General features: G+C 42.4%; 5 protein-coding genes across 5 annotated transcripts; 2 read left to right on the forward strand and 3 right to left on the reverse strand.

Moving 5' to 3' along the window:
- Positions 1 to 2145: 2145 nt before the first annotated feature.
- On the reverse strand, positions 2146 to 2775 carry N7471_014060 (uncharacterized protein; the record flags this gene model as incomplete). Its single annotated transcript, XM_057286778.1, has 1 exon — positions 2146 to 2775. One exon carries the CDS (start codon positions 2773 to 2775, stop codon positions 2146 to 2148), a length of 630 nt encoding a protein of 209 aa, XP_057128847.1.
- An 8368-nt stretch (positions 2776 to 11143) lies between these two features.
- N7471_014061 (uncharacterized protein) lies at positions 11144 to 11596 on the forward strand (the record flags this gene model as incomplete). Its single annotated transcript, XM_057286779.1, has 1 exon — positions 11144 to 11596. One exon carries the CDS (start codon positions 11144 to 11146, stop codon positions 11594 to 11596), a length of 453 nt encoding a protein of 150 aa, XP_057128848.1.
- Positions 11597 to 17510: 5914 nt separating this feature from the next.
- Positions 17511 to 20245, forward strand: N7471_014062 (uncharacterized protein; the record flags this gene model as incomplete). The annotated part of the gene is made up of 12 exons (XM_057286780.1): positions 17511 to 17737; positions 17879 to 17906; positions 18054 to 18128; positions 18187 to 18320; positions 18372 to 18509; positions 18643 to 18815; positions 18873 to 19034; positions 19091 to 19168; positions 19283 to 19341; positions 19393 to 19459; positions 19523 to 20134; positions 20199 to 20245. The coding sequence occupies 12 exons, from the start codon at positions 17511 to 17513 to the stop codon at positions 20243 to 20245; spliced, it is 1800 nt and encodes a 599-aa protein (XP_057128849.1).
- A 2558-nt stretch (positions 20246 to 22803) lies between these two features.
- Positions 22804 to 23200, reverse strand: N7471_014063 (uncharacterized protein; the record flags this gene model as incomplete). The annotated part of the gene is made up of 2 exons (XM_057286781.1): positions 22804 to 22916; positions 22966 to 23200. The coding sequence occupies 2 exons, from the start codon at positions 23198 to 23200 to the stop codon at positions 22804 to 22806; spliced, it is 348 nt and encodes a 115-aa protein (XP_057128850.1).
- An 861-nt stretch (positions 23201 to 24061) lies between these two features.
- On the reverse strand, positions 24062 to 25183 carry N7471_014064 (uncharacterized protein; the record flags this gene model as incomplete). The annotated part of the gene is made up of 4 exons (XM_057286782.1): positions 24062 to 24178; positions 24224 to 24438; positions 24486 to 24585; positions 24632 to 25183. The coding sequence occupies 4 exons, from the start codon at positions 25181 to 25183 to the stop codon at positions 24062 to 24064; spliced, it is 984 nt and encodes a 327-aa protein (XP_057128851.1).
- Between the last annotated feature and the right edge of the window lie 1508 nt (positions 25184 to 26691).

Genomic DNA, 26691 nt, shown 5'->3' on the forward strand with positions numbered 1-26691 from the left:
TTCAGCGAGGCCACGTAGAGTTCCACGACAAGGCCTTGTAGGTGAAACCTAGTAGAGTGGTATATAGTGAAGAGCTTGAGATACAATTGGTTTTTAACTAAGACAGAGTATGATCGTTAATGAAACTCGAGATTTTGAATCACATCACTCTTGTAAGCTGGTTTATATAGTAAGACGGGCCAGTCCTTCCATGGGACGGGCGGGTGGGGCGAGTAGATGTGAAGAGTATCTCACCACCAGCTCATGTTAGTAAGGGATCCGATGACTGAAAGTTGTGATTGTGCTAAAGACACACATACATCTGGTTCTTTCCGCTTGGCAGTGTCCCAAAAAACGATACCTAGCTGCATTAGGGTTGAATTGTCGAATGATCTAGACTTGTCAAACATGCACCCTGGTTGCTTTGTACTTGGCAGTATCCAAAGGATGATACTTAGCTGCTTTAGGATCGAATGATCTGGACATTTTAGACAAACATGTACTTTTTTTGAAGTAGATTCCAAGAGTTAAATAATATACCTTTACTAGATGAATTTCATCTTTCAATATTTTAGTAAAATATGTCTGCCCTAGTTGATAGGTCAATAGGAATTAGGGAGGGGACTAATGGCGGTTATAAGGGAAGGGGCAGTGCTAGGGGAGATGTATAGTGGTAGATCAGGTTGAGGCTACGATGGATTTTTAAAACAAAACATAGCAGTAAGCACACCTACGCCAATTACGCCAATTAATTCCTCTGGTATATCTACGGAGTAGTATCTAAGACAACTGCTCTCGGCTACTATTTAGTGGCCACCATCTTAACGAAACGGCCTATGGTTAAAAAAATATCGAAAATCGCTGATTCTGTCATCAACGGTCGGAGCTCTGTGACGCCTACATCATCACAACACTGTACTAATACTGGGTGCTGCCAAGCTCTTTATGTGTACCAAGAGACTTTGGTTATCTGGTACGATTGAAATAGCTTCCGCAAATAAAATAAAAATTTGGTCGTTGGCATCTCCGGCACCCAGAGTGTCTACTTGTACAAATATAGCTTGTGTCATTTCTATGCCAAGAATGAAATAAAGTTCATTCCACTCCATAGCGCGGATCTTCTTGGCAACGGACCCCGCTCTTATCCGCAAACGGCCTACACCATGGAGGGGATGGGATGCATCTGTCAGTGTGGGGTGAGAGGATTACACGCGAAAACAAAGCTATTGATGGGACTAGTACCACCCTTGCTTTGGTTGAATAGTCATGTGATGGAAAAACTCCACTTTTTACACATATCTGCGCCCAAAGCTATCGCCACAGTATTGATTTGGCTCCGTGTGTCTGTCATTCATCGTTCTATAGCCCAAAGCAAAGATAAAATACGCAGGACATACCAACGTGGAGATAGAATCCCCCGTGTCATCACTAGTCTGTACCCCGCTATTACTACATGAGCAGAATCCGTTGTGCCCTCCGGTAATCTGATCGCCACAAGTGTGCGTGGTTAGTGCGCAAATATCGTTGTTGTCTTTCTGCATAGATACCGGCAAGGACATGATGGATTAATATATTAGGCGCTTATGGCTTTACCAAGCAATGCTTAGAGCATTATCTATGGAGTTACGTGGCCAGCAGTTTCATCATCGGTGGGACTTAGAAGGGTAAAATCCTCCACCCTGTTAAGTTGCGTCTATGCAATATTGGGAAGAATTATGAGCAGTCCATGCAAGCTAGGCAGTTCTATTGTGAAAATATTCAAGTTTTTTGTCACGGCCGAAGTTTGAAAATCATAACTTCCATCAAAAATGTTTAGCGTTGTCTCTATATCTACCTAGTCACTATAGCTGATTATATGATAAACAAAGTAATATTTGGGTTTATTGGATATATAGTGAATTGGTTTGGATTGACAAACTCCAATGATGTACAGGTTTCAATACAACAGTCCGCACCTAATTTCTAATTTATCTGAAAAAAATATAATGTAATGAATAAGAAAGAGTACATGTATGGGTGGTTGCGGTTATAGACATTGTAGTCAGCGGGCTCATAACACAGTAGCTTCAATTTGATAAATATGAGGACACTATCGAAGAGTTATTATTCGGCAATAGGTATGTAGGCCCGCGTCTATACTAACCTTGATTATTGGGGTTTCTATGATTAAACCCCATGGATATTTCCCATTTCCTCATCTGTTTGGCGTCTCTTTCCAATCGATTCATTGGTCACTGTGGCGTAACTCGAAGAACCATTCATCTCTGTAGCGGAGACGGAAGTTTGAGTTTTCTTTCCATCTGTATATGTATCGGGTTGGTTCCCCTCAATTATCTGCTTGGCGGAGTTGTACGCTTGAAAAGCTTCTTGTAAAAGAACCGAGACTCCGTTATTAGAGGTTTGGGTATTGCCATATCTTAGTAAGGTTGCTCTTTCTTCAATGAAGTCCAAAACCTTAGCAATCTCGATCGAATTTCTCCTTAGTCGCTCGGGAAGCCCTCTTCCTTTAAGTAGAGCTAACAATCCAGCAATAGAGGTATTGAAAGCCCCTAGAATTGTGATTGCTAGCACATGTTCACCGGCTGAAGGTCCTAATGCGGTAATGATTGCACCGAGGATTATTTGCGCGATTGCAATCAAGTTGAAAACAATGCTGATAAGATGATATTGGAATCTCTGTTTTTTTCCCTTGCGAGACAGCTTCTTTCGTAGTTCACCCGTTGCGGCTTCGTAGGTTAAATAGATCTGAGACTCATCAGAAGAGTCTATTGGGCTTAGAGGTTGATATTCAGGCATGTTAATTGTTGGCTTTCAAAGAGATTGCTCTGAAGAAAGTGTCTTAAAGCGTTGGGAATTTTTCAATTGTACCCTTATAGTAAAGCTTTAGCGTCTCATTGACGTCAATATTTCCTTCTCTTTGTCTTTGGTTATTTGGAAGTCTACTAGCTTCATCATGTTGATTCGGGCTTGGAATCATATTTTACGTGGTTATGAAAGATTTTGACTTGATCACACTCGGCCTAAAAGGCAAAACCTTAAATTATACTTTCAAGTTCAAGACCTCTTGGCACCAGTTCTATAGAGACCGGTCCTCCAGCCTAGACTAGTCCTCGTACCATATCTTCGGCTTCTACGGATGAACTATTGCTGGCTGTGACTTGTGATTGAAGATCAGCTGGCATATAGAACAACTAAACCGTAGGTAATACGGATGTAGAGCAATACGAAGTGGGTTTTCCATGCCACGTCATAAGCTGGGTCCGGACCCACGGGCTGCGGCCTCTAGTTAGCCGGGGTACCGATAGCCAGGAACCAATCCTAACAAAAGAAACTTCATATTACTCGATTTTCCGCGATAGGGAAGAGATAGTAGGCCGAACCTAGAGAATATTGTAGCGGTTGGCCAAGCTAGTCTAAACCTAAACCTTCAGATATTACGTTTTGCCAAGTGTAATATACAGCGAATCTTAGTGAGTTGCAGGCTTCTCCGAAACCTAACTTAGGTCCGACTTCTATAACCTAACCTAACCTAAGACCTAATACTAGGTATCTATTAGGTAGGCTTCAGCAAAGCCCAACTTTGGGCCCGGAACCCGGGCCTAAAGCCCAACCCACAGGTGGCCGGGGGTCGAACCCTTAGGCCCAAAGCCCACGATTTCATAAAAAACTAGTCTTGGCGTTCATAAAACCGCTTAGTTATTAATGCTATAATAGGCGAAGTTAGTAGGGAAACTAAAATAAGTATAAAAAATAGTATTTTAGTTCGATAAATTTATAGGGTTATAAACGCTCAGAGCTCTGTTTTATATAAAATTAGGTTTTCCTAGGGCCCTAATAGTAGGCTTCCGCAGAGCCTACAAAGCGCAAAGCCCAACCCAGCCCAACCCACGAATGAGCTGGGCTTTGGGCCCGGTTCTTAGGCCCACGATGGGCTTTGGGCTTTTTTTTAGGCCCACGGCCCATCGTGGGGGCCCACTAGAGCCCAGGTATAGAATTAGAGATTTTATTTCTTATAATACTATTTACCTAAAATTAGACTTCGGCATAACCCACTCTATGTCACGATCTGCATATTATCACATGCCAGAGAGATCATTTGTTTGCTTTATTTCCTTTGTTCTTCGAAGTGCTACTATTCCTAATTGGGAAAGGGGTTTGTTTGCATTGTGGGATAGCTCTGCTATAAGATCCCTGGGATTCACCACTTGCTCTCTCTCCTTCTCCCCATCTTTGCTTTTCTAGTTTGAATGCACTCTTTCTTGTTGATTGACCTGGCACGTAACACTCTAATCCAAACTCAACCCAACTCAACCCAACCCAACTAGGCCTTGACAAGTCCCGTAGCACCAGTGCTGCCGTAGCACTAGGCCCTTAGTTCGGTACTATAGCACCAAGGCTTGGCAGCACTAGACAATTGGTTCGGTACTGTAGTGCTGTAGCGGGAGTGCTGTAGCACTATAAATAGTGTAAACACGACTAACCTTATGATATATATAAGTTATATAGAAAAGCTAGTAATTTTTGGGTATTTTGTTTATAGTAAATAGTAAATCTAGAAAAGGTTATTATTATATCTATTTAATTATTTGCGTTTTATTTAGTCCTCTTAGTATATATATATTTATCGTTATCTCTCTAACGCTTCCGTTCCCTATATAGACGCTAGCTATCGCTTTATATAATTCTAACTATTAGATAATAATATAGAAGCTCTATCGAGTCTATCTCTTAATCTAGGGGTAAGTTTTAATTCTAAATACTAAGTAAAGTATTATAAATTTACTTATTTATATTATTAGCTTTAGATACGTCTTTAGTTTTAGACTCTAGTTCCTTATTATCGCTAATAGCGATTATATTATAATTAGATAGTTAGGCCTTTACCTCCTTATTAGCCTCTATCCTCTCGCTTAGGTCTTAGCTTTGTATAGATAGCTAGCCTTAAATATAGTTTATATTAAAACGCGTTATTATAAAGGATGAGATTCTTTACAACCTGAGGCCACTCTATTAATGCCTTAGGACCTTTGTATATAGAGTTCTTTTATCATTACAGGGGTATGACAGCCACACTTTATAGAAGAAGCATGTGGAAGATGTGTTACGCACTGCCAACTGGTCATAGTTAGGTTAGATGGGTTTAGACTTCCGCAAAGCCCAACTTTGGGCCCAAGGTCCGGGCTCGAAACCCGACCCGCAACGAGCTAGGGGTCGAACTTCTCGAGCCCCCCCCCCCCCCCCCCTAGGCTCGAAATTACACAAATCTATAGTCTTAGCGTTTATAAAGTGGCTGAATCATCCAAATAACTGTCTTTTATATATATTCTGGTTTATATATAGAATTGTACTATATTATCACAATAAGGAATGGGAAATATTTGGAAATTCTAGTGAATTAAGGTTTATCTTAGATATCTTAGTATGATTTAACTAATCACCTACCCCTATTATCACCTTCCGTTTAATATATCGATTATTAATTTAACTAGTTAAATAACACTTCTAGGTAGTATAGCTTCTTATAATATATTGTAACGGATAAAAGATCCTTACAACTGGAATACCCAGAGCGGGCCATATCAGTGATCTATCAATAGATCGACATCGAATCGATGTCGATCCGAGAGGGGTTCGTCAGGTGATATCAATGTCAGCACTATCGTGTTGGTTTCCCTATAGTCAAGGACCCCCAAAGGATACTTTCCATTCTGGCAAGAATTAGTCTTGGCACACTCTACAATACATTGTGTTCCCCTCTCAGTCATAGTATCTTACCCGGTTGACAGGCCTTACACCTGAAAACAGTATACCTTTACATAGACCTACTATCCTTTATAAGCTAATTAGCTATAAGGGTCTTTTATCTATAGGTATACCTATAGGCACGCCTATAGGAATATACCTAAACGCCTATCTCGAGTTATAAGCGAAGGATTTAAAACTCCTAGAATAATAATATTAGAAACGTTGAATTCTATCGAGTCTTGACATCCTAGACTAGTATTAGCCCTAGGGCTAGAAGTTAAAGCTTTAGGAATGACTCCTGACGTTAAGGACTAGCCCAGATAAAGACTATGAGGTCTCGTATCCTTTGTAAGGTATGAGATATGCCCCGGTTCTGTGCGTTTACCTTAGCGAGGGTCATTTGACGATCTGTCTATTGAGTCTTAGTATGTTCATTCTTTAGGACTACTTTTAAACGATCAAGTAGTTGATTCAAACTTAATTGGATAATATAGGTAAGATAGGGGATACGGATAACGTTAAAACCACTAGCTAAAGACTATTATAGTAAAGACTGCTATAGCGAAGCAACTAGAGTTTTGTTATTTAAGGCATTATTAGTTGTCAATCTAAAGATTTGGTCCTAAATTCTATACTTAGTGAGCGTCTTTATAAGTATAGCACTTAAGTTTATACCTAAATACGTACTATAAAGGGGTTTGAACCTAAGTAGCACCTCGCGGTAGATCTAGTCGACGTCGATAAAATAGCTAGTGATAGCTATAAACGCCTACCTAAATAGAGATATCTAATAGTCTAACCTAACCGAGATCTTCGTATACTCTAGTAGTATCCTAAGTGTATCCTACTATCGCTCTTTGACCCGAGTAGATAGCTAACGTCGGATTGTATTAGCGGATGGTATGGTTAGTAGGCTTAGAGCTAACGCCGATTGTAAAATAAGGCGACGAAAGGCTGCATTTTTAACGAGTTAGAAGGGGAGCCGGTTAATAGTGATAAGTATCTTTCTTAGTAGTATAAGGGTGCTTAAGAATTATATTATAACGCTTATATATAACCTTTAGGCTCCTAGTGCCCGTATACGCCACTTACTCAAACTATTCCTAGGTCTCTAAAGCGGAACTATACTACGACTCCTAAGCGATCTTATTTTTAGATCTATAGTTAGTCTCTAACCACTAATCGACCTAGTCGCTATAATTTATCCCGTCGTATAGAAAATACTAGCCTCTCCTACTAGGGCCGACACGTTAGAAGCGCTCGAGGGGATCTAGGGCGATAGACGATAGAATAGACGGCTAAACGAACGAGAAGCTATTAACCTACCGAGAGGTAGACGGGTAGCTAGGCAATTCGAAGGGGTAATAAACGATAAGTCGTTAGTTACGCTTAGAGTCGAATAGGCTTAACTAAGAGGATCCAAACTTAGTTTACTAGCTTTACGATATGATTAGTGATAGTTAATAGGTTTAGAATTAGATAAAGGGCTTTTAGGGGAATAGCTTTAGGGGAATCAGTATTAGGGAGGAAGAATTCGATATAACCTACCTTCTTAACGAGAGAACTATCGACGCGGTAGGCAAACAGAGGATGTAAATAGAGGATTATACTCTATAGTGCTAGTCGATATTAAAACGAAGGGTCGTAATACTAGCATTTCATTAGCTAGATTATATATATTTAGTGGATTCGGCCTATCTAAAGCCTAAGAAAGCCTATAGATAACCTATCTCCCCGCCTATTTTACAATTTATTCACCTAAAACATTTCACCCTATTGTTACGGACCTACCCGTCACCAATCAGTGGTGACCCGCCAGGTACACCGATAGGCCACCGAGAGCCAACCAATCAACAAGTCACGTGACACACCACGGAAATATATGGTCTTTCCGTTGTACCCTCATGATATAGAATAACACACGGTGTCAGCGAACCTAAGGCAAGCCATATCGCGAGGAACCCCGCATCCTACGACACGGGCTACCGCACGATAAGAACCGTTATAGGATCCCTAGGGATCTAATAAGTGGGACACGTGACTAAGACATTCTTAGCATAATAGTGTATAATAGTGTATAATATAATAGTATAGTATATTTCTATTATGGTAGGAAGGAGATCATATATAAATTACTGGCTCTATCTAGGAAGAACCCTAGATATCCTACATATAGTAAAAAACTATATTATGACTTCCTTTCTAATACCATAGACAATGAGATAATACAGATATCATAGATTATCTCATCATTTGCCTCCTAATGAACTATAGAAGCAAAGACTCCTATATATAACAATAATTAATCTTACCATCGCCATCTGAGTTACCTATTTAGGATAAGTATAACCACATACATATTTATATATATATATTATATAAGACATTATATAATATATATAGCTTATCTAATACTACTTCCCTATAAAATATTATAACCTACCATTAGGCTATAATATATTATCTGCTAAATTGCTTACAGACATATTATAGGATAAGACTCACCCTAGGACGAGACTAGTCGTAGGATAGCTATAGGACATACTTAGCTAAGTATAATCCCGGTACTTTATAGGAAAAAGTTGATCGTAGGATACGCCTAACTAAGCGTGACTCCCGCATCGACTCTAGGAGTATACGTAGAAGTATACGACGACTCCTAGATATACTCTAGAAGTATATTTAGGAGTAGCTACAAAGGATATATAAGGACACTCCCTTATATACTTAGTTTAGTTCTTTATCTTCAATCATACATTGTTACTTATATATACCTTTGGAACTTCAGTGACTCTTTACTTGATTATAACTTGATAACACCTACGAGTAGACCAATACCTCGGTATAGATCTCCTCGGCGCTCTACCTAGCATCGTTCCTCGATACCTCAATAGGACCCATCCTATAGTAAGGCCTATCAGGCAACAGTACGGTTGAGAGAACAGATCGTTGACGTTGGAAACCTGAGAAGCATAAGGCAAGTATAACCGAACCCTTCTAACCTAACTGTGACCAGTTAGCAGTGCGTAACACCTATAGCTTATAAGATATTATAAACCCTCTCTCACCTCCGGTATAGCTAGAATATCACGTTTTTCTAAAGGCAGACGTCGAGAGTAGAAGATTAGCTATCTTTTAATATAAAATATAATCCTATTAACCTATAATTTACGAATTTGACCCTTAAATTTATAGTTTAATAGAAAGATGCACTTACTTCTACGTATATAAGATATATATCTCTATATATTGACACTTAGTAATTCTCTAAGTGCCAGACAATCGTAGTGAAATTGGACTTTTTTTGGGTAATCTTGGTAAACTGTAGTGCCTAGTGTAGCGGGTTTTATCTATAATCTTAATTACCAGGTCGTCGCCATTGAATCTTGATATCTTGATTCTTGGAGTAGTTGAACCCCCGGATTGGGCTTGGTAAAACGTCGGCCCGAGGTATGGGCTTACTGACTAGAACATACGTAAAAAACAGGCATTAATCATCAGGTTTATGAGCGCCAAGACTGTAGTTATACACAGAAATGGGCTTTCTTGGGGGCCTTATGGGCCCCCACTAATGGGCTGTGGGCTTGGTTGGGCCCTAGAGATTGGGCCCAGAGCCCACTGCTGGTTGGGCTTTGGGCCCGGAGGTCGAGCCCATTTATGGGCTTTGCGGAGGTCTAGTGCGAAATTCATGGGGAGGATGAAGGTTGCCTTCAAATCCTTGTATTGGTGGCAGGCTCTGAGATAAAATGGAATACGTAGTCTGGTTTACGACTTGGAGTAACGCAGGGAACGATATCTGGATAGCCTTGACAATAAGTATCATAAGTCCTGAAATAGTAACTCCCAGACTAGTTGTGCGGCTATCAGTTCAAATTAAAAGAATTGAAATATAGCTGGATTATACCAACGTGGTGCCGGTGGGCCGGCCGGTTCTTCCTCCTGTTAAGCGTATCCGACATCCTAGGGAAAGAAGGTGTCAATAAATAGGAAGCCACAAGCCTCTCTAGAGGGGGAAAACAGCAGCAGCAAAGGATTTGCCTTAGTTGCCTAACCAAGATCGAGACCCTCTGCTGATTGCTTTAACGAGAGGAGCGGTCCATTTATATGATCTCACATAGTTCTTCTTTAGCAAAATCAAAGCTAAATGCATGCCAATGGCCTCATAAGACGATGTATGAGCTTTTAGGGCTGCTTGAGATTCGTACCTACTACGAAGGGTGGTGGGAGGGGACCCCTCTCCTTCATCACTTGGCTTTTAGGAATTGGGCTAATGGCGAAAATGATGAAGGAAACAGAGGGGAACTACTGAGTGTAATAGTATACAGAAGAGGTTTAGTTGATTCGACTATACTATCAACTTCTGCTCTCTACTGCAAGAAAGTCATATATGAATTTTTGAATAAGTTTGGCGGGTATCTCGTTAGACTTTCCCGTATTTGTTTGACTTTGGATGTTAATATACAAGAATTTGTACTGACGTAAAATGATAGAGTACTAACCCTTTTTTGCCCTCGGGCAGGTTAGTTTAAGATTTAGCGTCCGAAGCGGATGACCGCCGCCAATTTCGGGTACGCCACATGACGCACGTCGATCACTCGAGCCCGCAACCTTATGCTGAATTCGTCCGTGGTTCGGCTATCCGCGGTTCATTGTCACTATTTAAGTCACACTCCACTCTATGTGTAACAAATCGGTATGAACTGGGTATGAGCTTAAAGTTTATCTATGCTAACGGATAGTAGGTACCTAGAAAAGTGCAATTAAACCTAAAACCCACGGTTGCCCTCGCAACCTTAACCCTGATGAAAGAGCACTGATAGTGATACAAGATTAATCTAGACTATAACATTTCCATGTTTGACAGTACTGTTTCAAGCCAACTCATGAGACTCGTAGTCTAGACTCAGAAATCTTCTGCTATTGATTTGAAGATCGATTTGAATTTAGTCTTCCAAGATTGGTTGTCAAGTCATAAGACCCGAGATTAATATATAAATTAATATATGTCTAGACTATAATTACATCATTAGAAATCATCCAAAAGCTGATATTCATTAATAGGGCGATCTAGAAGCTTCAACGATACTTTTCATATAACCATGTTAGTATGTTGATGGTTGTAATTCGTGATATAATATTACTGAATGCGTCTTCGTTTAAGGTATATGATGGAGTATAAGACCTAATATGCAAAGAATGACGAAACCAAATAACAGATGCAGGTTATTGGAGAGGGCAGAGACATCTAAGTACTAATATGCTCTCGTAGGGGAAGGGAAGGGTAGAAGTATAAATATGACTAGGAATCCAATCTCCTCTAAAGCACCTCCTTTACATTTCCTTAAGAAATAAAGAAGCCTAAATCCTTTATTTTGGGTATCTATCTAAAAAATCTTTATTCTACTTCTTATTCCACATCATGGTTATGCCCACAACTCCAGTTGGAGGTAATGGTGGCGCGCCGTTCAAGCTCTCGAATGGTAATATACCTGTGGAACAACTCGACGTTTGGTACGGTAGTGGCAGTGGTGTTGACGTCGAAAAATATACTATCCTAAGGGGTATCCGAGTCAAATGGGCCGATGGTAAATATGACGCGGCCGGATTTTGCCCCTCGCAAGAACAGGATAGGGTTCTGCATACCAGTTTTGACTTCGAAAACCATGGCAAAGATCCCCTTGACTGGATGGATATATATGCGTCAACTAGCCGTGTTGATTCACTAAGATTAGTGACTCACAATGAGACGGACTACTTCGAGGCCGGAGGAATCGGTGGTACCAAATCCGTTCAACCTGCGAAAGGTAGAACGCTATATGGGTTCGAAGGAAGGGCTGGATGGGATATTGATAAGCTCGGCGCGATCCTCTAGTGATTAAAGGCAGTGAGTTACACGTATACGATCATTTCATACAAACTTTCTACTAACAACGAAGACAGATGGCTACTTAATCAAACTTATGTCATTTAAGGGCTCAACTCTCCTTCTGTGACTTGCGATTTAGTTGATAGTTGCAGTTCAATATGCAGCACTATGCTATTTTCTACGAAAACTCATGTTGGTATTTTGAAAGGGCTTGCACTCTCTTACTGTTGTTTTAATGAATACTTGCAATTCAACATGTACAGTACAGCAATGTTTGTAACTGACAGCTCTGCCTCTGGTGACATGATGAAAATTGAAAATTGTTAGCATACCCCCATATCTACCGTTGAACGAGAGCACAAAGCTTGCGTTGAGAAGAAAGAAAAAATTATTAAGTAGCGCAACACTAAATGGTGACCAAGATGAATAAAATGATGGGGTGTTTAATTGGCCGCACTGTCAACATAGCCCGCTTCCCTGTCCCTCAAAAAGATAGGCCCTCGTTTTTCTGGACCACGAAGCTTTTCACGAAATTCTCACTACATTTTCTCTGAATCTTTGAGTCCCTCTACTTCCAAGTATCATAAATGGCACCATTTGAGAGCCGAGTCAAATAGGAGCATCTTCGCAAGTGTCGGAATAATCTCCTACGTCGGCATAATGACTTTTGGCGTTGATATTCCATCCGAAGCTACTTGACAATGGAAATACCAAACGGACGAATCTATATATACCATTCGAATCCAAATGTTCCAGTGCCAAATGGAGATAAGTTAGTCAGATATCACTTTAAGTGGTTAAGCTAAGGCTTTCTAGATGCTGACCTTTTCAGCGTTCCCAGTCTGCGGTGTATAAAACACCAAGTGATTACACCTGTAGTAGTTTGGCCAGATTCATTATACCCAACCCCCCTGACATAGTCCTTCCCAGCCGTCGCGATGATCCATGGATCTCCCTATCTCATTATTTGCAGAAATACCGAGATTTGCTTTAGTCAATTATTAATACTATATGTCGAATACTAAGATTGAATACATGGTGGAAACAGGGTAAAATACCCTGAATATCATGTGACACATGGTACCATCCATACCATACAAAAGTGCATATTACAGTTAGTCATCTATGTCCGCCCAGATTGTTGAAAACGCGGGTTTTGTCATTTTTAGTTAGTTAGAGATTCCAATATATCTGATTTTGTCCATACGTTGTCATACAGACAGATTTCTGTCAGTTATGAGCCCGGAATCGTTCAATAATGATCTATATTTGTTAAGATCAATAAACCTCGCTGTCGCCGGTCAATGCTGAGTTGAAAGTTCAACCACCCACCGTCGAAGCAACCCCTGAATTGAAGAAAAACCGGATTTCTGTCTATATAAAGTCGAGGTCAAAGATAAAGACCAGATAAGACGATAACAAATGGCAGATTATACTCTCTCCGCGGCGTCTGCCCGCGTTATCCTACAAGATATAACAATATGGGAACCATGGCTAGCTAATATCAGAGGAATTGCCGATTAATTTAACGTCTGGGAGCTATATGATCCCGCTAAAGAAGAAGAGCCAGCTGCTCTAATACAACCTTAACAACCCGATCTTAAAGAAGTTTAAAAGAAAGTAAAAGAATAGAATTAAGATTGGTATAAAACCCTAAAGGCGAAGTAGATGATTTGGTAAAGCGAAGACGACAAATATCTAAAGAAAAAGAGAGGATTAAGCACTATAGTAATAGCTATACGAAATAGTATCAACCTAAGTTTCTAAGCCTTTATTATCTCTTAGGATTTAGTATATAAATTGCTCCGAAAACTAAGGATGAGATTCTCACTAGACTACGATCTAATATACCTTATAAAGCTTCGCCACTAATAGAGAAATCTAGACTAAGGGCTAGATATAAATACCGATATTAATATATAGCTATTAAACTAGGAAACCCTTTATACTCGTTATACGAACGTAGGTATCACCGAAGCAAAGGATGCTAGCACTTAATTCCTAGATACTATATTAGTTATATCACCTAGCTTCTATAAAATATGGATATTAAGACTCGAAGATAAAGGGGCGATTAAATTTAGTGAGCTTATTACTCGGTATAAAGCTCACTAGTCGATCACCTATATAAAGCAAGTTTCATAAAAGAACCTATCGAAAGCGGCATTTTCAACCTAGCAAAACTATAAAGAAGTAAAGCCTAAATCATTAGGAAAGCTAGAGAAGAAATCGTCAAACGAAGACATACCAATGTTCAAAAGACGATACCTATATAGTAGAAATCTTAGTAGGCATCCTATATAGAGATGCTAGGACGTCTATAAAGACGACCGTCCTTTAACATATAAGCCAAACCTAGGTGCTAAGAAAAAGTATAACGCCGTCATTAATACAAACCCAGCCTAGAAAGCCTTCATTAAAAAGAAAAGATAGGAGGAAGGAAAGTCAAAGTATATAAATGCAACCTTCGAAAACGATGATTTTAGTTTCTTCACAACAGATACTATTCCTCCTAAGGATATATAAACTAAAGCTCTCTCCACCTAAGAAAACGGTATAAAGCTAGCAAAAGAAAGATAGGTTATTAACACCGGGTCGTAAGTGCACATATATAATGATCGTCGGTTATTTCAAACCTTTATAAATGCATAAAGCAGCGTCTAGGTGGGAGACATAGAGACGAAAATAGACGGCGTTAGCACTATAGTCATCTATAGAGTCAGCCTAGTTAACGGAAAACTAGTAAAAATGGAGCTTAAGAATGCCAGATATTCTCCCAATTTTTATAGTAATCTAATATCCTATAGATTAATGATAAAAGGAGGGGGGGGGGGGGGGATTAATGAATTTTAGGAGTAATTATATTAAGACAATTAAAGGTGGAAAGCCGGTATTTAGTATCTATCAAGATTAGCAACTACCCTAGCTTTTACACCCGGAAGAAGAGCTTTAACCAACGAAGTAAGAAGAAGTGGCTTTTACCACTAAGAAATCGGAATAGGAGCCAAAAATAGAGGCTACTTTTAAAATATAGCATAAACGCCTAGGTCACATTGGACTAGAGCGTATTGCTAAATTGGTAGAGATGATAGAGGGTATTATTATAACTAGAAGCAACCCTAAGAAGTAGGTATGTGAAGCTTACTAGTTAGCAGATACACCTAGACAGATATCTCGACGCCGAATTGGATAGACATATAGTGTACTCGGTAGGGTGCACTTCGATCTAGTTCAATTAAAACCAGCATATAACGGACATATCTAGTTAACGCATTTTTACCTAGATGGTTTTAGATGCCACTTTATATTCACTCACGTTAAGAAAAACGACTATTAGATGGTAGTTAGGCGGTTCTTAGTATTGATCAAGAACTGGTTGAAAATTGAAATTAGGGTCTTCCACTATAATAACGAAAGAAGTGCTAGAAATGAAGTTAAATTTATAATCTAAGTAGAAGGATACACTATTGAGCATTCACCACCTAGCTTACTAGAAATGAACGGTCTAGCCGAGAGATCTAGGAGTATAATAGTTAGGACGGCGAGAGTCTGGATATAAGACACTAATCTTCCACCTAAACTATGGCCGGAAGCTATATATGTAGTAGTATATATGCTAAACCGAACGCTAATAAAAATGAACAACCAATAGATTATACCTTAGAAAGAGCTTATAAAGCATGCCGCGCTAGATAGAATTCAAACTATCAATCTGTCAAATCTTAGGATGTACGGCAGCTTGGTATATTTAAGAATTATTAAGCGAGTGTAGTTAGATAAAATAGTAGCGAGAGTAGAGATCGGCTATCTTATGGGATATATCTCGAAGAACCTATATAAAGTATGGTTCCCGTAGAAAGGAAGAGCAACTAGAATGGGAAGGATAGACGTTGTTAGAGATACTATCGTTGATAAATCCCGCCGGTACTCACCTAGTAAGCCGATCCCTATAGAAGAAGACGCGGTTAGCACTCTTATTGATAGGATTGTCAATTGGCCTATGGTGCTCACCATGGAAGAAGCTTAGGCTAAACTGAGTACTCGGTTGAAGATGCCTATATTAGTAGCGAGGATCGCACTCTCCGAGGATGCTAGAAATGTCGCCGGCGAGGTAGAAATAAATGGAAATGCAGAGTTGGTTGACGAAGAAAATGGAGATACAGAAACCAGGGAGATAACGCTATTGGCGCCCTTTTTAAAAATAGATGCTATTTTTCCTTTGACCCCATAGTTAATGTTAGGATTAACAAATAGAGAGTAAGTAAGCATAGATAGCCTGCTAGGAAGCTTTCTAGCAGATATTCTATCCTCTCCACCTCTGCCACTAACGTCACCGTCGCCGAATTTATTAAATTTATCACCGTCGCCGTCGATTCCATCGAATACGACCCCTGCTCCACCTATATATACCCTAAACTAGCCGTTTCCTAACTATAACGAGCCTTTATCGTCGCTAGATCCGATCTTAGTGATACCGTCGATCGAAACTGGGGGGTGGAAGTGGAGATAGATGAAGAAGAAGAGGAAGTGTAAAGATAGATTTAACGAGAACTGTTATCCTAACTATCACTAAACAGAGCACTGGCACTAAGGGATATATCTGGTGATGTTAATATGTCAAATGTTATGACCGGAAGAAGAAATAGGAAACTAAGGGTGGACTATGACTATGTATTATACCTATCTCTAGAAACCTACTAAGAAGAAACACCTGGCATGCTCTATGCTTTTACAATAAGCATAGGGACAAGATTCAACCAGAATAATAAGCTTTATAGAGATTAACTGTCACTAGAGCTAAAGAACTGGGTAGAATTGGAAGCCCATCTATATAGTAAGGAATTTAAAGTGGTAGCTAGCTTCGAAGTCGGGACACTAGATAAGAAGGGGACACTTAGTTATTGTTACGGGCACTCCCGTCACCAATCAGTGGAGATCCACAAGCCACACCGATGGGCCACCGAGAGCTAACTAACCAACAAGTCACGTGATACACCACGGAAATACATGGTCTTTCCGTTATACCCCCATGATACAGAATAACACACGGTGTCAGCGAACCTAAGAGAAGCTATATCGCAAGGAACCACGGATCCTACGATATAAGCTACCGTACGATAGCAACCATTATAGGATCCCTAGGGACCTAGTGAGCGGGACACGTGACTAAGACATATCGTAGGATAAGACTAGTCGTAGGATAGCCGTAGAATATGCTTAACTAAGTATAACCCCGGTATTCTATAGGAAAAGGTTGATCGTAGGATACGCCTAATTAAGCGTGACTCTAGGACCTACTCTATAGGAGTATACCTAGGAGTATATAGTGACTCTAGTATCTACCCCTAGGGGGTAGACTAGGGAGTAGGCACGAAGGATATATAAGGACACTTATTTATATACTTAGTATAGTTCTTCGTCTTTAATTATATATTATTACTACAAATAAGAATGAGACGGTGAATGGGAGGCCAGAAACGGCCGCCTCGGAGGCCGTTTTAAGCCTTCCACTCACCGTCGCTGGGCTTGGCATCACGTGCCTCAATGCCCACGGCCGACTCTCTCTACTGCCACCCATGCTTTGCGTTGGCTGTGCCTGGTGCCTGGGCCCGACCAAGACCACTTGCGCTATAGCAACCGCCGCCGCCGACCCACCCTCAGCCCTCCTCCTGAAGGAGAGGAACCGAAGATGGCTCCCCTCCTTGGTTCCCTCCTTCCCTCGGTTTTTATAAATATCGACTGCCATGGCCCCGACACAATGTTCTTTCTTGCTACCAAGCAACCCTTCCACTCTCAGGTCGGTCTCTTCAACGGCACGACCACTCAGGCGTGAAGAGAGAACCAGTCTCTACCATTTACCTGTTCTCTGACTTGCCTTCGTTCCTTGTGCCTTCTTCGATCGCACCCACCTCCTCCTGCCATGGCATCTCATGGTTCTGTTCCGTCCGACGATGAGAGCGATACTAGCCCAAGCCATTCTGAGGTTTTTTCGGACCACGCTTCCGACACTGATTCCTCCACCGAGCCCAGCGTGTTCGACTTAAGTAGCGAGTCTGAAGACGAGTCCGAAGATGAGTCTGAAGATGAGCTGGTATCGGAAGATGAAGAGGAGCAACTTCCACCAGAATACTACCTCCACGAAGCCGAGTCTCTTGATATCTCCCAGCTTCGATAGAAACGCTACAGCCCGAAAACCTAAAGGTGTTTGGATGATACGTAATATTTCTGGGACCAGTGAGACTTCACTACAGGATCCCTTTACCTTGCTTGGTTCGCTAATTGTTCTAGGTTCTGCAAAGGCATGAAGCGCGATCCGGTGGAATGTTTGTCCTAGCTCTCTGATACCGAGGAGACGGTCCGCTTCCTCAAGGCTCTCTTCTCCTGGCGGTGTGACTAGCGACGGGGAAAGGATGGACGTCGCACCGCGGGAGTGAATACTAAAAGCACGCTCGACGCATTCTAGAAGTGGTGGCATCTAATCTATAAGGCCGAGGTTGGGCATGAGCTTAGCAAAGATGTCTATGTTAAGATCCGTGACGTGAGATCCTGATTGAATATCTATATCGATAAAAATTGACCCGGCTGACTTTCTATAGGTGCTTGCGATAGTTGCGACAGAAAAACGTCTTTCTCTGAAAGGTCGACCGAAAGCGACTATGTATGTCGAAGATGTAGCCGAGTTTGCACGAGTGATTCTTTCCACAACAGAGATGACCTTTCCTTGTGGCTGGTACCGGATATAACTCCTTCTTTTCTGCCAGCTAGCTGCTATCACCGGTAGCCGTCCGGGGGCACTATTGAAACTTCGCTTCCAGGACCTCAAGTTGACATTAGTACGAGATCCAAATGGTGGACGACCCCGACTGTTCATTTATTTGAGGCCAGAATTCACAAAAACATTTCTTGGCGCGAAAGAGTCGTAAGAACGTCCCCTCTCTTTTGCTTCCTTTCCTTCCCCCTTCGATTTCTACCTGATTTCCCTACGCAATTCTATGTGCCGCAGTTCTTCTGCCAACGGACCCAGTCAAAGCTTGCTTACCATTGTGAAATAGGAATACGTTCCCAATTCCGGAAATTATCTTTGATCCCACCCTGGTTCTCAGTCCTTATGTTTTTCTGTTGGGTATGCTCTTTAGGATTGGCGCATTCAAAAGTCTGTCTAAAGACGGCCCTGTGATGGATTGCCCTAAGAAATTGTACCGTCTCCGGGTCCTCCATGGACTTGGTGAGCAGGAATTAAAGTTGAAAGACGAAATTCTCGCACAAAATGTGTTTTGCTAAGCATTACGGGAGCCTGGTGGGATTCGAATCGCACTAGAAGAAAAACTTACCAAGGGATGGCTGAGTTACCGAATGAAACGAGGTAGTGAAATTACAGGTTTCGCGGAAGTCGCAAAGCCCTATTACCTCCGATACGGTGTAGCAAAAGCGTTCAACGATAGCTGTGAGTGAGACATTGTGCATGATAGGATCCCAGGCTAATGCTTCCCTCTTAATCAGCGGATGTGTCCAATGAACTACAGAACGTGATGCTGCAGCATGCTAGTATCGACACTTTTGTTCGGCACTATAGCGTGGGTATTCATATAGATGCCTAGGCAATTGTACGGGGCCTGCCCGCTTAGAAGCAGCTCATATGGTTTGCCTGCTCGATGAGTCGGTCTATTGATCCCTATAGACCCTATCGATTAGAGGATTCGAGCTGTATCAATGACATTCCCCGTGTCCGCACTCTAGAAGAGAGGAAGCAGGTGCGGAAACAAGTTCGAGATGCTAAGAAGCGTACCTATGAAAATGCCTAGGCTGCATTACAGCGGGAGTTTGGTGATAATCTTTCACGGAGAAACTCCCCTTATTTCCGAATGATCCGTAAGCGACGGAAAGCTTAAGAGAAGAGTGTGAAAAAGCTACGGCAAAAATTCGATCATGCAGACGAGCAGTATGATCGCTTAGTTAAGCAACTACGGAACGAGAAAGGGTGGCAACGGAACCGCTTGATTCGTGAGAATCTGGAGCGTTACAAGAACGAGCAGCCAGTGATCGACAGCGAACGGCAACTTTCCGGAAAGGTTGTGGACGAAGAAGTATTAGTTACGCTGGAGCGAACAGGCTATATGACACCGCAACATATGACACTTATCGACACTGTCCTGACCATGCCGGGTACGACGATTGAGAAAGAATATGAGCGTCGAATTGCTGCAATCAATGCAGTGATTGCGGTCTATGATACAGAAGAGGGTGCACCCTCGCGGTCTCGTGTCACCCCAAAACGCTCCGCCGATGCTATCGATATGCTACCGGCTGCCCCCCTGCCTAAAAGGCAGAATTCAACCCCTTCAGATAAGAGCGACGATATTTTTTCCAAGGCCATCGCTTCGGTTTACGTCAAATCTCCAAAAGAGAGACCAACGATCTGCTTTATTTGCCTTGGTTCCCCTAGACTGCCACAAAACGAACGCTTGATGATATACAAGAACTCTGGATCTCTGAGCCGACACTTCGTCAACAAGCATATCAAGCCGTTTTCAAATGACATGCGCTGTGAGTGCTCTATTTGCGGGGAGAAGTTGGAGTCAAAGTCTATGCTACTGAACCATGCAGAAAGGGTGCATGGAACTGTCTCACGCTCTTCTAAAGCAGCCCTTGGGCTGACATAAATACGAAATGGTCTCCGTTTTCTCATTTCGTGAAGATGTTACCGGGGTTCAGGGTTAGGGGTGCAATATTTTTTATCTTAATTGGGGTCTATAGACTTGTTTAGGTTTTGGTAGAGCTGGTTTTTGTGGTGTAAGAAGAATGATTGTTTTCGCTTCCATTAATTTGGTCAATTCCGGGTAAAAGACATTTTGTTGGTGTAAGGCACAGAGTATCATCACATGTATCACATTTTTCATGTCATGGTCTTTGTTTCTTTACTGGTTGTGGCCGTATTAAGCATAATACTCGTCTCACGCCAGGCCACCTCAGTTTACTTGAAGCCTCAAACTAGAGATAGGCCACATTGTTTATGGACCGACGGGGCCACCAGTGCATCTATCTGTCCTTTATGTAAGCCTTTAGTATAAGTTTGCCTTCTATTTCCGAAGCCTCTAAGCAGTCGTCAATTACGAGTCCGAATCTTTGAACTGTAGCATGGTATCACAGCAGGGCTAGATTGCAAGCGACGAATAAAACGGGCACCAGTCTCCAGGCGTCTTCGAACCGACGATATACACTCCGCGTCCTACGGACAGTTTAACGTTGTTAATGATCCACGGTCTGTGTAATCGCGCCAGGCCCATCAACACCCTCCCGGTTTTGAGAGCTGTGTTGGTCGGGGTGGCACGATTACTGTATGTTACAGCACAGTTCTTCCGGTATGGTACAAATTACCATACAAAACATACAGCGATGTTTGACGGGTGACGAATAACCAAGTGTGACAATACAGTGCGGGGAACTCACAGAATTTCCCCCCATCGGAGTAATCACACAATTTTGCCACCCTGAGCCTACCCTGAGCCTACCTGGAGCCTTCCCTGAGCCCACCCTGAGCTTACCCTGAGCCTACCCTGAGCTTACCCTGAGCCTACCTTGAGCCTACCCTGAGCTTACCTGGAGCCTACCCTGAGCTTACCCTGAGCCTTCCCTGAGCCTACCCTGAGCTTACCCTGAGCTTACCCTGAGCCTACCTTGAGCCTACCCTGAGCTTACCCTGAGCCTACCTTGAGCCTACCCTGAGCTTACCTGGAGCCTACCCTGAGCTTACCTGGAGCCTATCCCCATCCGAAGATGAGGCAACTAGGAAATACTAATTTGAGTCCTGTTCGTTCCATACTCAGAAGCCAGAAGATCGCTGATACAAAAACAATAAATTCAACATTCTCAGAGTTCTTAGAATCTGTTTTCTATTGGGTTTGTGTAAGGACGATGACTTGATGCATGTTGTCCATATCAAAACTACATTTTCTTTCCATATTATCATCGTAACTTGATTTGACGCAAAAAGTACGCCCTAATAAATAATCAGATTAACTTGGTACAAGCTCCAATCCCCGAGAAAATCAGATTCCGTTCCAGTGTCACATCCCCTCGTCTTGGATGGCGAGGCCCGTGTTGGAGTCTTCGTTGCGGGCTTGGCTTATTCTTGTGGGGTGCCACTAGCTAAACACGCCGATGGGGCTTCGGACGAAGGCGTCGCATCCAGTACAGCGTAACTGCCTCTGTGGCTGGGGCCTTTCGCATCTGTCGCATCCAGTTATGATAATTGATCCGGCCACGGTCGTCGGGTGGTTCTACTAGCAACGACACCTTCCGTGGTATATATCTCGTATCCGCATTCGAAGGGGCTGGGTTCGTCCCCGGGGGATTGGAGGTAGTGATTTTGTGTAAGTGCGTGCGTGCATCATAGCGAGTGCTCTTTTTCTGTGGTGGTTTAGAACCATCACGCAGTAGTGGTACCAGCTCAGAATCATTTTTGGCACTTTGGCGGCCGTACCGGAGAGCGTTTGGGGCCATTCCAGTGCGAGCAATGGCTGTGGCAGTTTATGGAGGTTGGAAAAGTTCCAACTATTTATATTCATGATCCAGTACTGTAGAGATATAGATCAGAAAGAACAACGCCTCTGAAGCTGTCATTGACATTGGTTTTCGACCTTTCATTGAGCCACTGATTTGTGTGTCCATTCTCGGAAAGTAAAAAGACACAGTAAATGAGGACGACAACTTGAAACAAAATATTGCGTCTATCGAAAAGAATGCTTTATGAGACATTTTAGAGCAAAAAGCTGGGGATGCGGCAACTTTTAAAGCGACTTCGATTGCTGATTACATTGACTAATTGTGAGGAGCCTTCAAAGGAAAACAATTCAACAAATTCTCGGCTTATTATCAACATGATAACAGACCTCTTTCAACCCTCCACAGGCAACACTCATAGATGGCCAATATGGGAGATTAAGTGCGTTTGGTGCATTATGAAACCGAATGTCAATTTGCTCAAATCAAGTTTCAGGAAGCCATTTTTGACTTCCTGAGAAGTTACTTCGCTGAAAGTTCTGACTATTTTATCTTTGTGTGATTTTCTCGGTTGTAGTGCGTGTCTCAAAAAACTCCTTCTTGCATAACGTTGAGGTGCACATAGGACAGAGCAGCTAAGCACAATACAGCTCAATGCAGTCTTCCATACCTCCCAGTTATTCGATTTGCTATCGCTTCCCGAAAAGTACATCTCAGGCATCGCATAACAATTTGTACATTTTATACTCGCGTTCGCCACTGACGCATTTGTTAAGAGGAACCTCAATCCGTTCAAAATGACATTGCAGACTCCTGTAAATGTACACTAAAGAATTTTAGTGGTGACACATAGTCTAAAAATTGCCGGGACGTACGAGTGCATCCTGATTCGACAGCTTCAACACTCACGGAGCGGACCGTGTCGTAGTTATCTAATGGCTCGCATGAACCAATGTAATCACCGTAAATATCTGCCTCGCCAAGGTTACTAGCACGACAGCCAGGCTGACCCCAAGCTCGGAGTTGCGCATATCGATGGACTGGGTTGCCTGTGGCAGCAACAAATCCAAGGAGGGAGATTGTCAAGGACAGAGTAGTAATGTGATACATGCCGTTCGTGGTGGATATTGTAGATAACAGCTTTGAAGTGATGTGTTCTGTAGAAATATGAAGGCAAATAATAATCGAAGGAAAGCTCTGTATAAATAGGTTATAGTATGGTCCCGAGGGCTAACTGTTCGGCTTGAAAGGTGGATGGAGGTGAGAAACAGTGGATTTGGCATGAATAAGCTTGTATTCTAACAACCCTCCTAGTTTACGATTGGCGAAAGGAACCAACCGGAGAGTAGTTGTCCCTCACTCAACTGTAGGGTGCTCAACGATCACTAGTCAGCCTTTGAGGGTAATAAAAGCCAGAGAATTAGTATTCACCAGTTGTTTTCGTTTCCCAGTATTCACCATGCAGTTGAAGTCTACGTGCGACATACGTACAGTGCTTCTGGGACATTCGTATTATTTTGGTCATTATATTTGTTCTGTTTCTTGCGTTTTTGATGCTTAAAACCCTTCTGCTGTGGAAATTTGGCAATTCAGTGCTGTTGCGATCTCAAAGCTCATTTTTGAAGAGCTACGTCCTTTTTAGTAGAGTGATCACGAGCCCTTTCGAAGCGTACTTGAGACTTCATTATAAAACCGAGATTGATGCACGAAATCCTTATGACTCAGGTTTCCAAAGGTTGCGAACGTCACCAGAGAGCTACGTTAATCAATGTCAGCCTTTAATTCCGCACCAGTAACGCGATCTTAACTCTGTAGCAGCAGGACATCTTTCAGTATAAAGAGAAACATGGTACCCAGAAAACAAAAGGGGGACGGCAGGAGCCGTGTGGAATATTGTATATTGATGTAACCGTACGACCATGACGAAAACTTATGAAATGTCCATGGAAATGTGCACCATATCTTAGCCCATTAACAGTTCTTGAATTCGGAATTGTAAATGCAATTCACACTACTGGAGAGCAGAGCTGCTCTTGCCAGAACGACCAGATCATCGCTTGGGCGGTGCTTCGCCGCCAAGAGAGGTTGCTACTGGGAATTAGCGAAATACGATAGCTTGCTAGGAGAACTTACATTTCTTAGAGACTTGATTGTTCCTGCCGTCTCGGTAGCGGACAGAAATCCCACGGCAGCGGAATCGATTGGCCATCGCTCCAAATCATTCACGCCAACAACGCCTTCATCTTTGTCACATTTCTGCATGAGCCGCATCGTAATCAACGGAAGGGCCGCAATATATGCGGCTTCGGATTGATCTGGTGTACAATCTACACAAAGGTCCAAACACGCTGTGAAATGTTAGTCAGATAATGCAAGGATGGGGCCACCAACAAACCTATCTTGATGATCCCGTCAATACCAAGTAATATATCGTCACAGGCCAGAGATTGATGCGCAAGACCAGATAAAGCTAAACAGCGGGCACCGTCGAGGATCTAAAATGTCAGGACAACTCCATCGATAGGGCCATGATGGACAAACCTGGCATATAATCGATCCCAATTCTGCCTCGCTGGGATAAACAGATGGAAAAGCAACAACATGCGCGAGAGTCAGCGGCAAGTCGTCAACCAAGAAGAACGCGAGATCTTCGTGCATGTAGCATTCATGTAAGGAGAGAACGTTCCTGTGTTCAAGACGTCCGAATCTGTAGATTAATCTTCGAGCATTTTCTTTTCGATAGGTTCGGATGGCTACCATGCGAGACGGACGGGTGCGGCGTGTGGCAATTGTAACTTTGCCAGCGACCTCATACGTAATGACTTTCCGATAGGTATCCCACGGCGACTCCTGCCTTACGATCAAGACGGATGCAATGTTTTCAAGACCACACAAGCGGGGTAGACAAAGGCTCTTGGGAGGCCCCGTGACAATCTTCGATCTGCTGCGGCGGCGAGATCTGGTTGGTTTCGTGTTGGTCGCCGTCTGACTCTCGCAGGTGATGGGGGTTGAAATCGAGATGGGGAGCTGAGATTGAGCTTTGATAGTGCCAAGATCACATATCATGTTTTCTTTGAATGGGTTAGTTGACATGATGAGAGGAGTGTGTTTTCTCGGATTCAATATGTGCAAGAATTAAGAGAGAAAGTGGAATTCCATTTATTTTGTAAGCGCAGTGTTAAGGATTGGACTCTCGGCAATGAGAGGAGATGGCAACTTCGACTGACTGTCGTAAGATGAGGCCGATGAGCCACAGCGCTTGCATACAACTGTTAACGGCACGTGTATCCTTTTACAACTGACAATGAGCTGTTCAGCCATCATGAACATGAGTCTCGAGCTAATTAAGGATTCCATACGACTCGACACATGACCGCACTGCTCAGCATAACTCAACTTCCTCGGGATCTTGTTACCCTTAACAGCGCTAGGGAATGCTGTCTGTCCACGGACAAATTCTAGGTTTCCTATGACTGACAACGCGCCAAAAATAAAAAGACGGAAGCTATCAAACGAGCCAGAGTCTGCGGCAGCTTCTTTGTAATGGCGGCCTCATGTTTCGCTCATGAGTCAACGAGCGCATCGGATCAGGCATGGTATGGTTATTACAGTAATTGGCAGGCTCATGAAATGGCAAACTTGCCAGTAATTATTGCGTTGCACAGAGGGAGTTTCACTTACACGGCCATGTAATGATCACTCGCAACTTCTATGCGACCAGCATCTAGTTGACGCTGCAACGACCATATTGGTCAGATGAAGAAAGAGAATCCGGTGGACTTGGTTATGGTTAGGTATGCCTTTGACTTGGAAGCTCGCCTTTCAGCACGGCGAGTCGCTCTCGAATATTGGCACGGCTGATTTGGGTCTCGGCGTTCTAGTTTTACCTGTCTTACCAATACTAGAGTTTAATAGAGTCTACAAGTGACGCCATAATGAGATTCGACTTGCGAAATTGCTATTTCTTCATTGCTATCCCCAATTGGTCTCGCACACGCTGTCTAATTTCTGTAATCTCTGATGCATTGATTGGAGATCAAGATGCAGCTGGTTTTGTATATTTCTTTCTGCTTTCTGAGTGTACTAACATCGCACAGGAAATCGTTCAACTCCTTCGCACCTGAAAGTCCCTTAGTCATGTTTTGATAGATTTGAAGCTTAACAGGTTCTCAAATATCGATTATTGGTTACATAACACTATATTTGCTCCTCAATTTTCAATGACCAGTTATGCTATCAAAATATAGCCAACAAGATTAGAAGAACGAGGAGCGTCTCAGTCATAGAGCCGCTCCTCGTCCGCAGCAGCACACTTCCGGTACTTCTCTTCTGGCTGTGTTGGTGGGGAATCAAAATCGGATATAGGATCTGTTTCCATCTCTTTTCTCGCGATGATCTCTTCGTACCTGCTCTGTAGCAACTGGGTGGCGAGGTGCATAGTGGCCCACTCCCTGGGGAAAATGGTGTCGGAGATCAAGATGCGGTCGGATAGCGTTTGTAGGTATTGAATTGTATCGTTGGCCATTTTCATACTTATTTTTATATTGCTTGGGGGTCTCTTTTGATGCACCAGTTATAAGCGGCCCGGTATTTGAGAATGT

This window comes from Penicillium samsonianum (assembly GCF_028829775.1).
Source record: "Penicillium samsonianum strain IBT 33392 chromosome Unknown utg000011l_segment0_segment0, whole genome shotgun sequence".
NCBI lineage: Eukaryota > Fungi > Ascomycota > Eurotiomycetes > Eurotiales > Aspergillaceae > Penicillium > Penicillium samsonianum.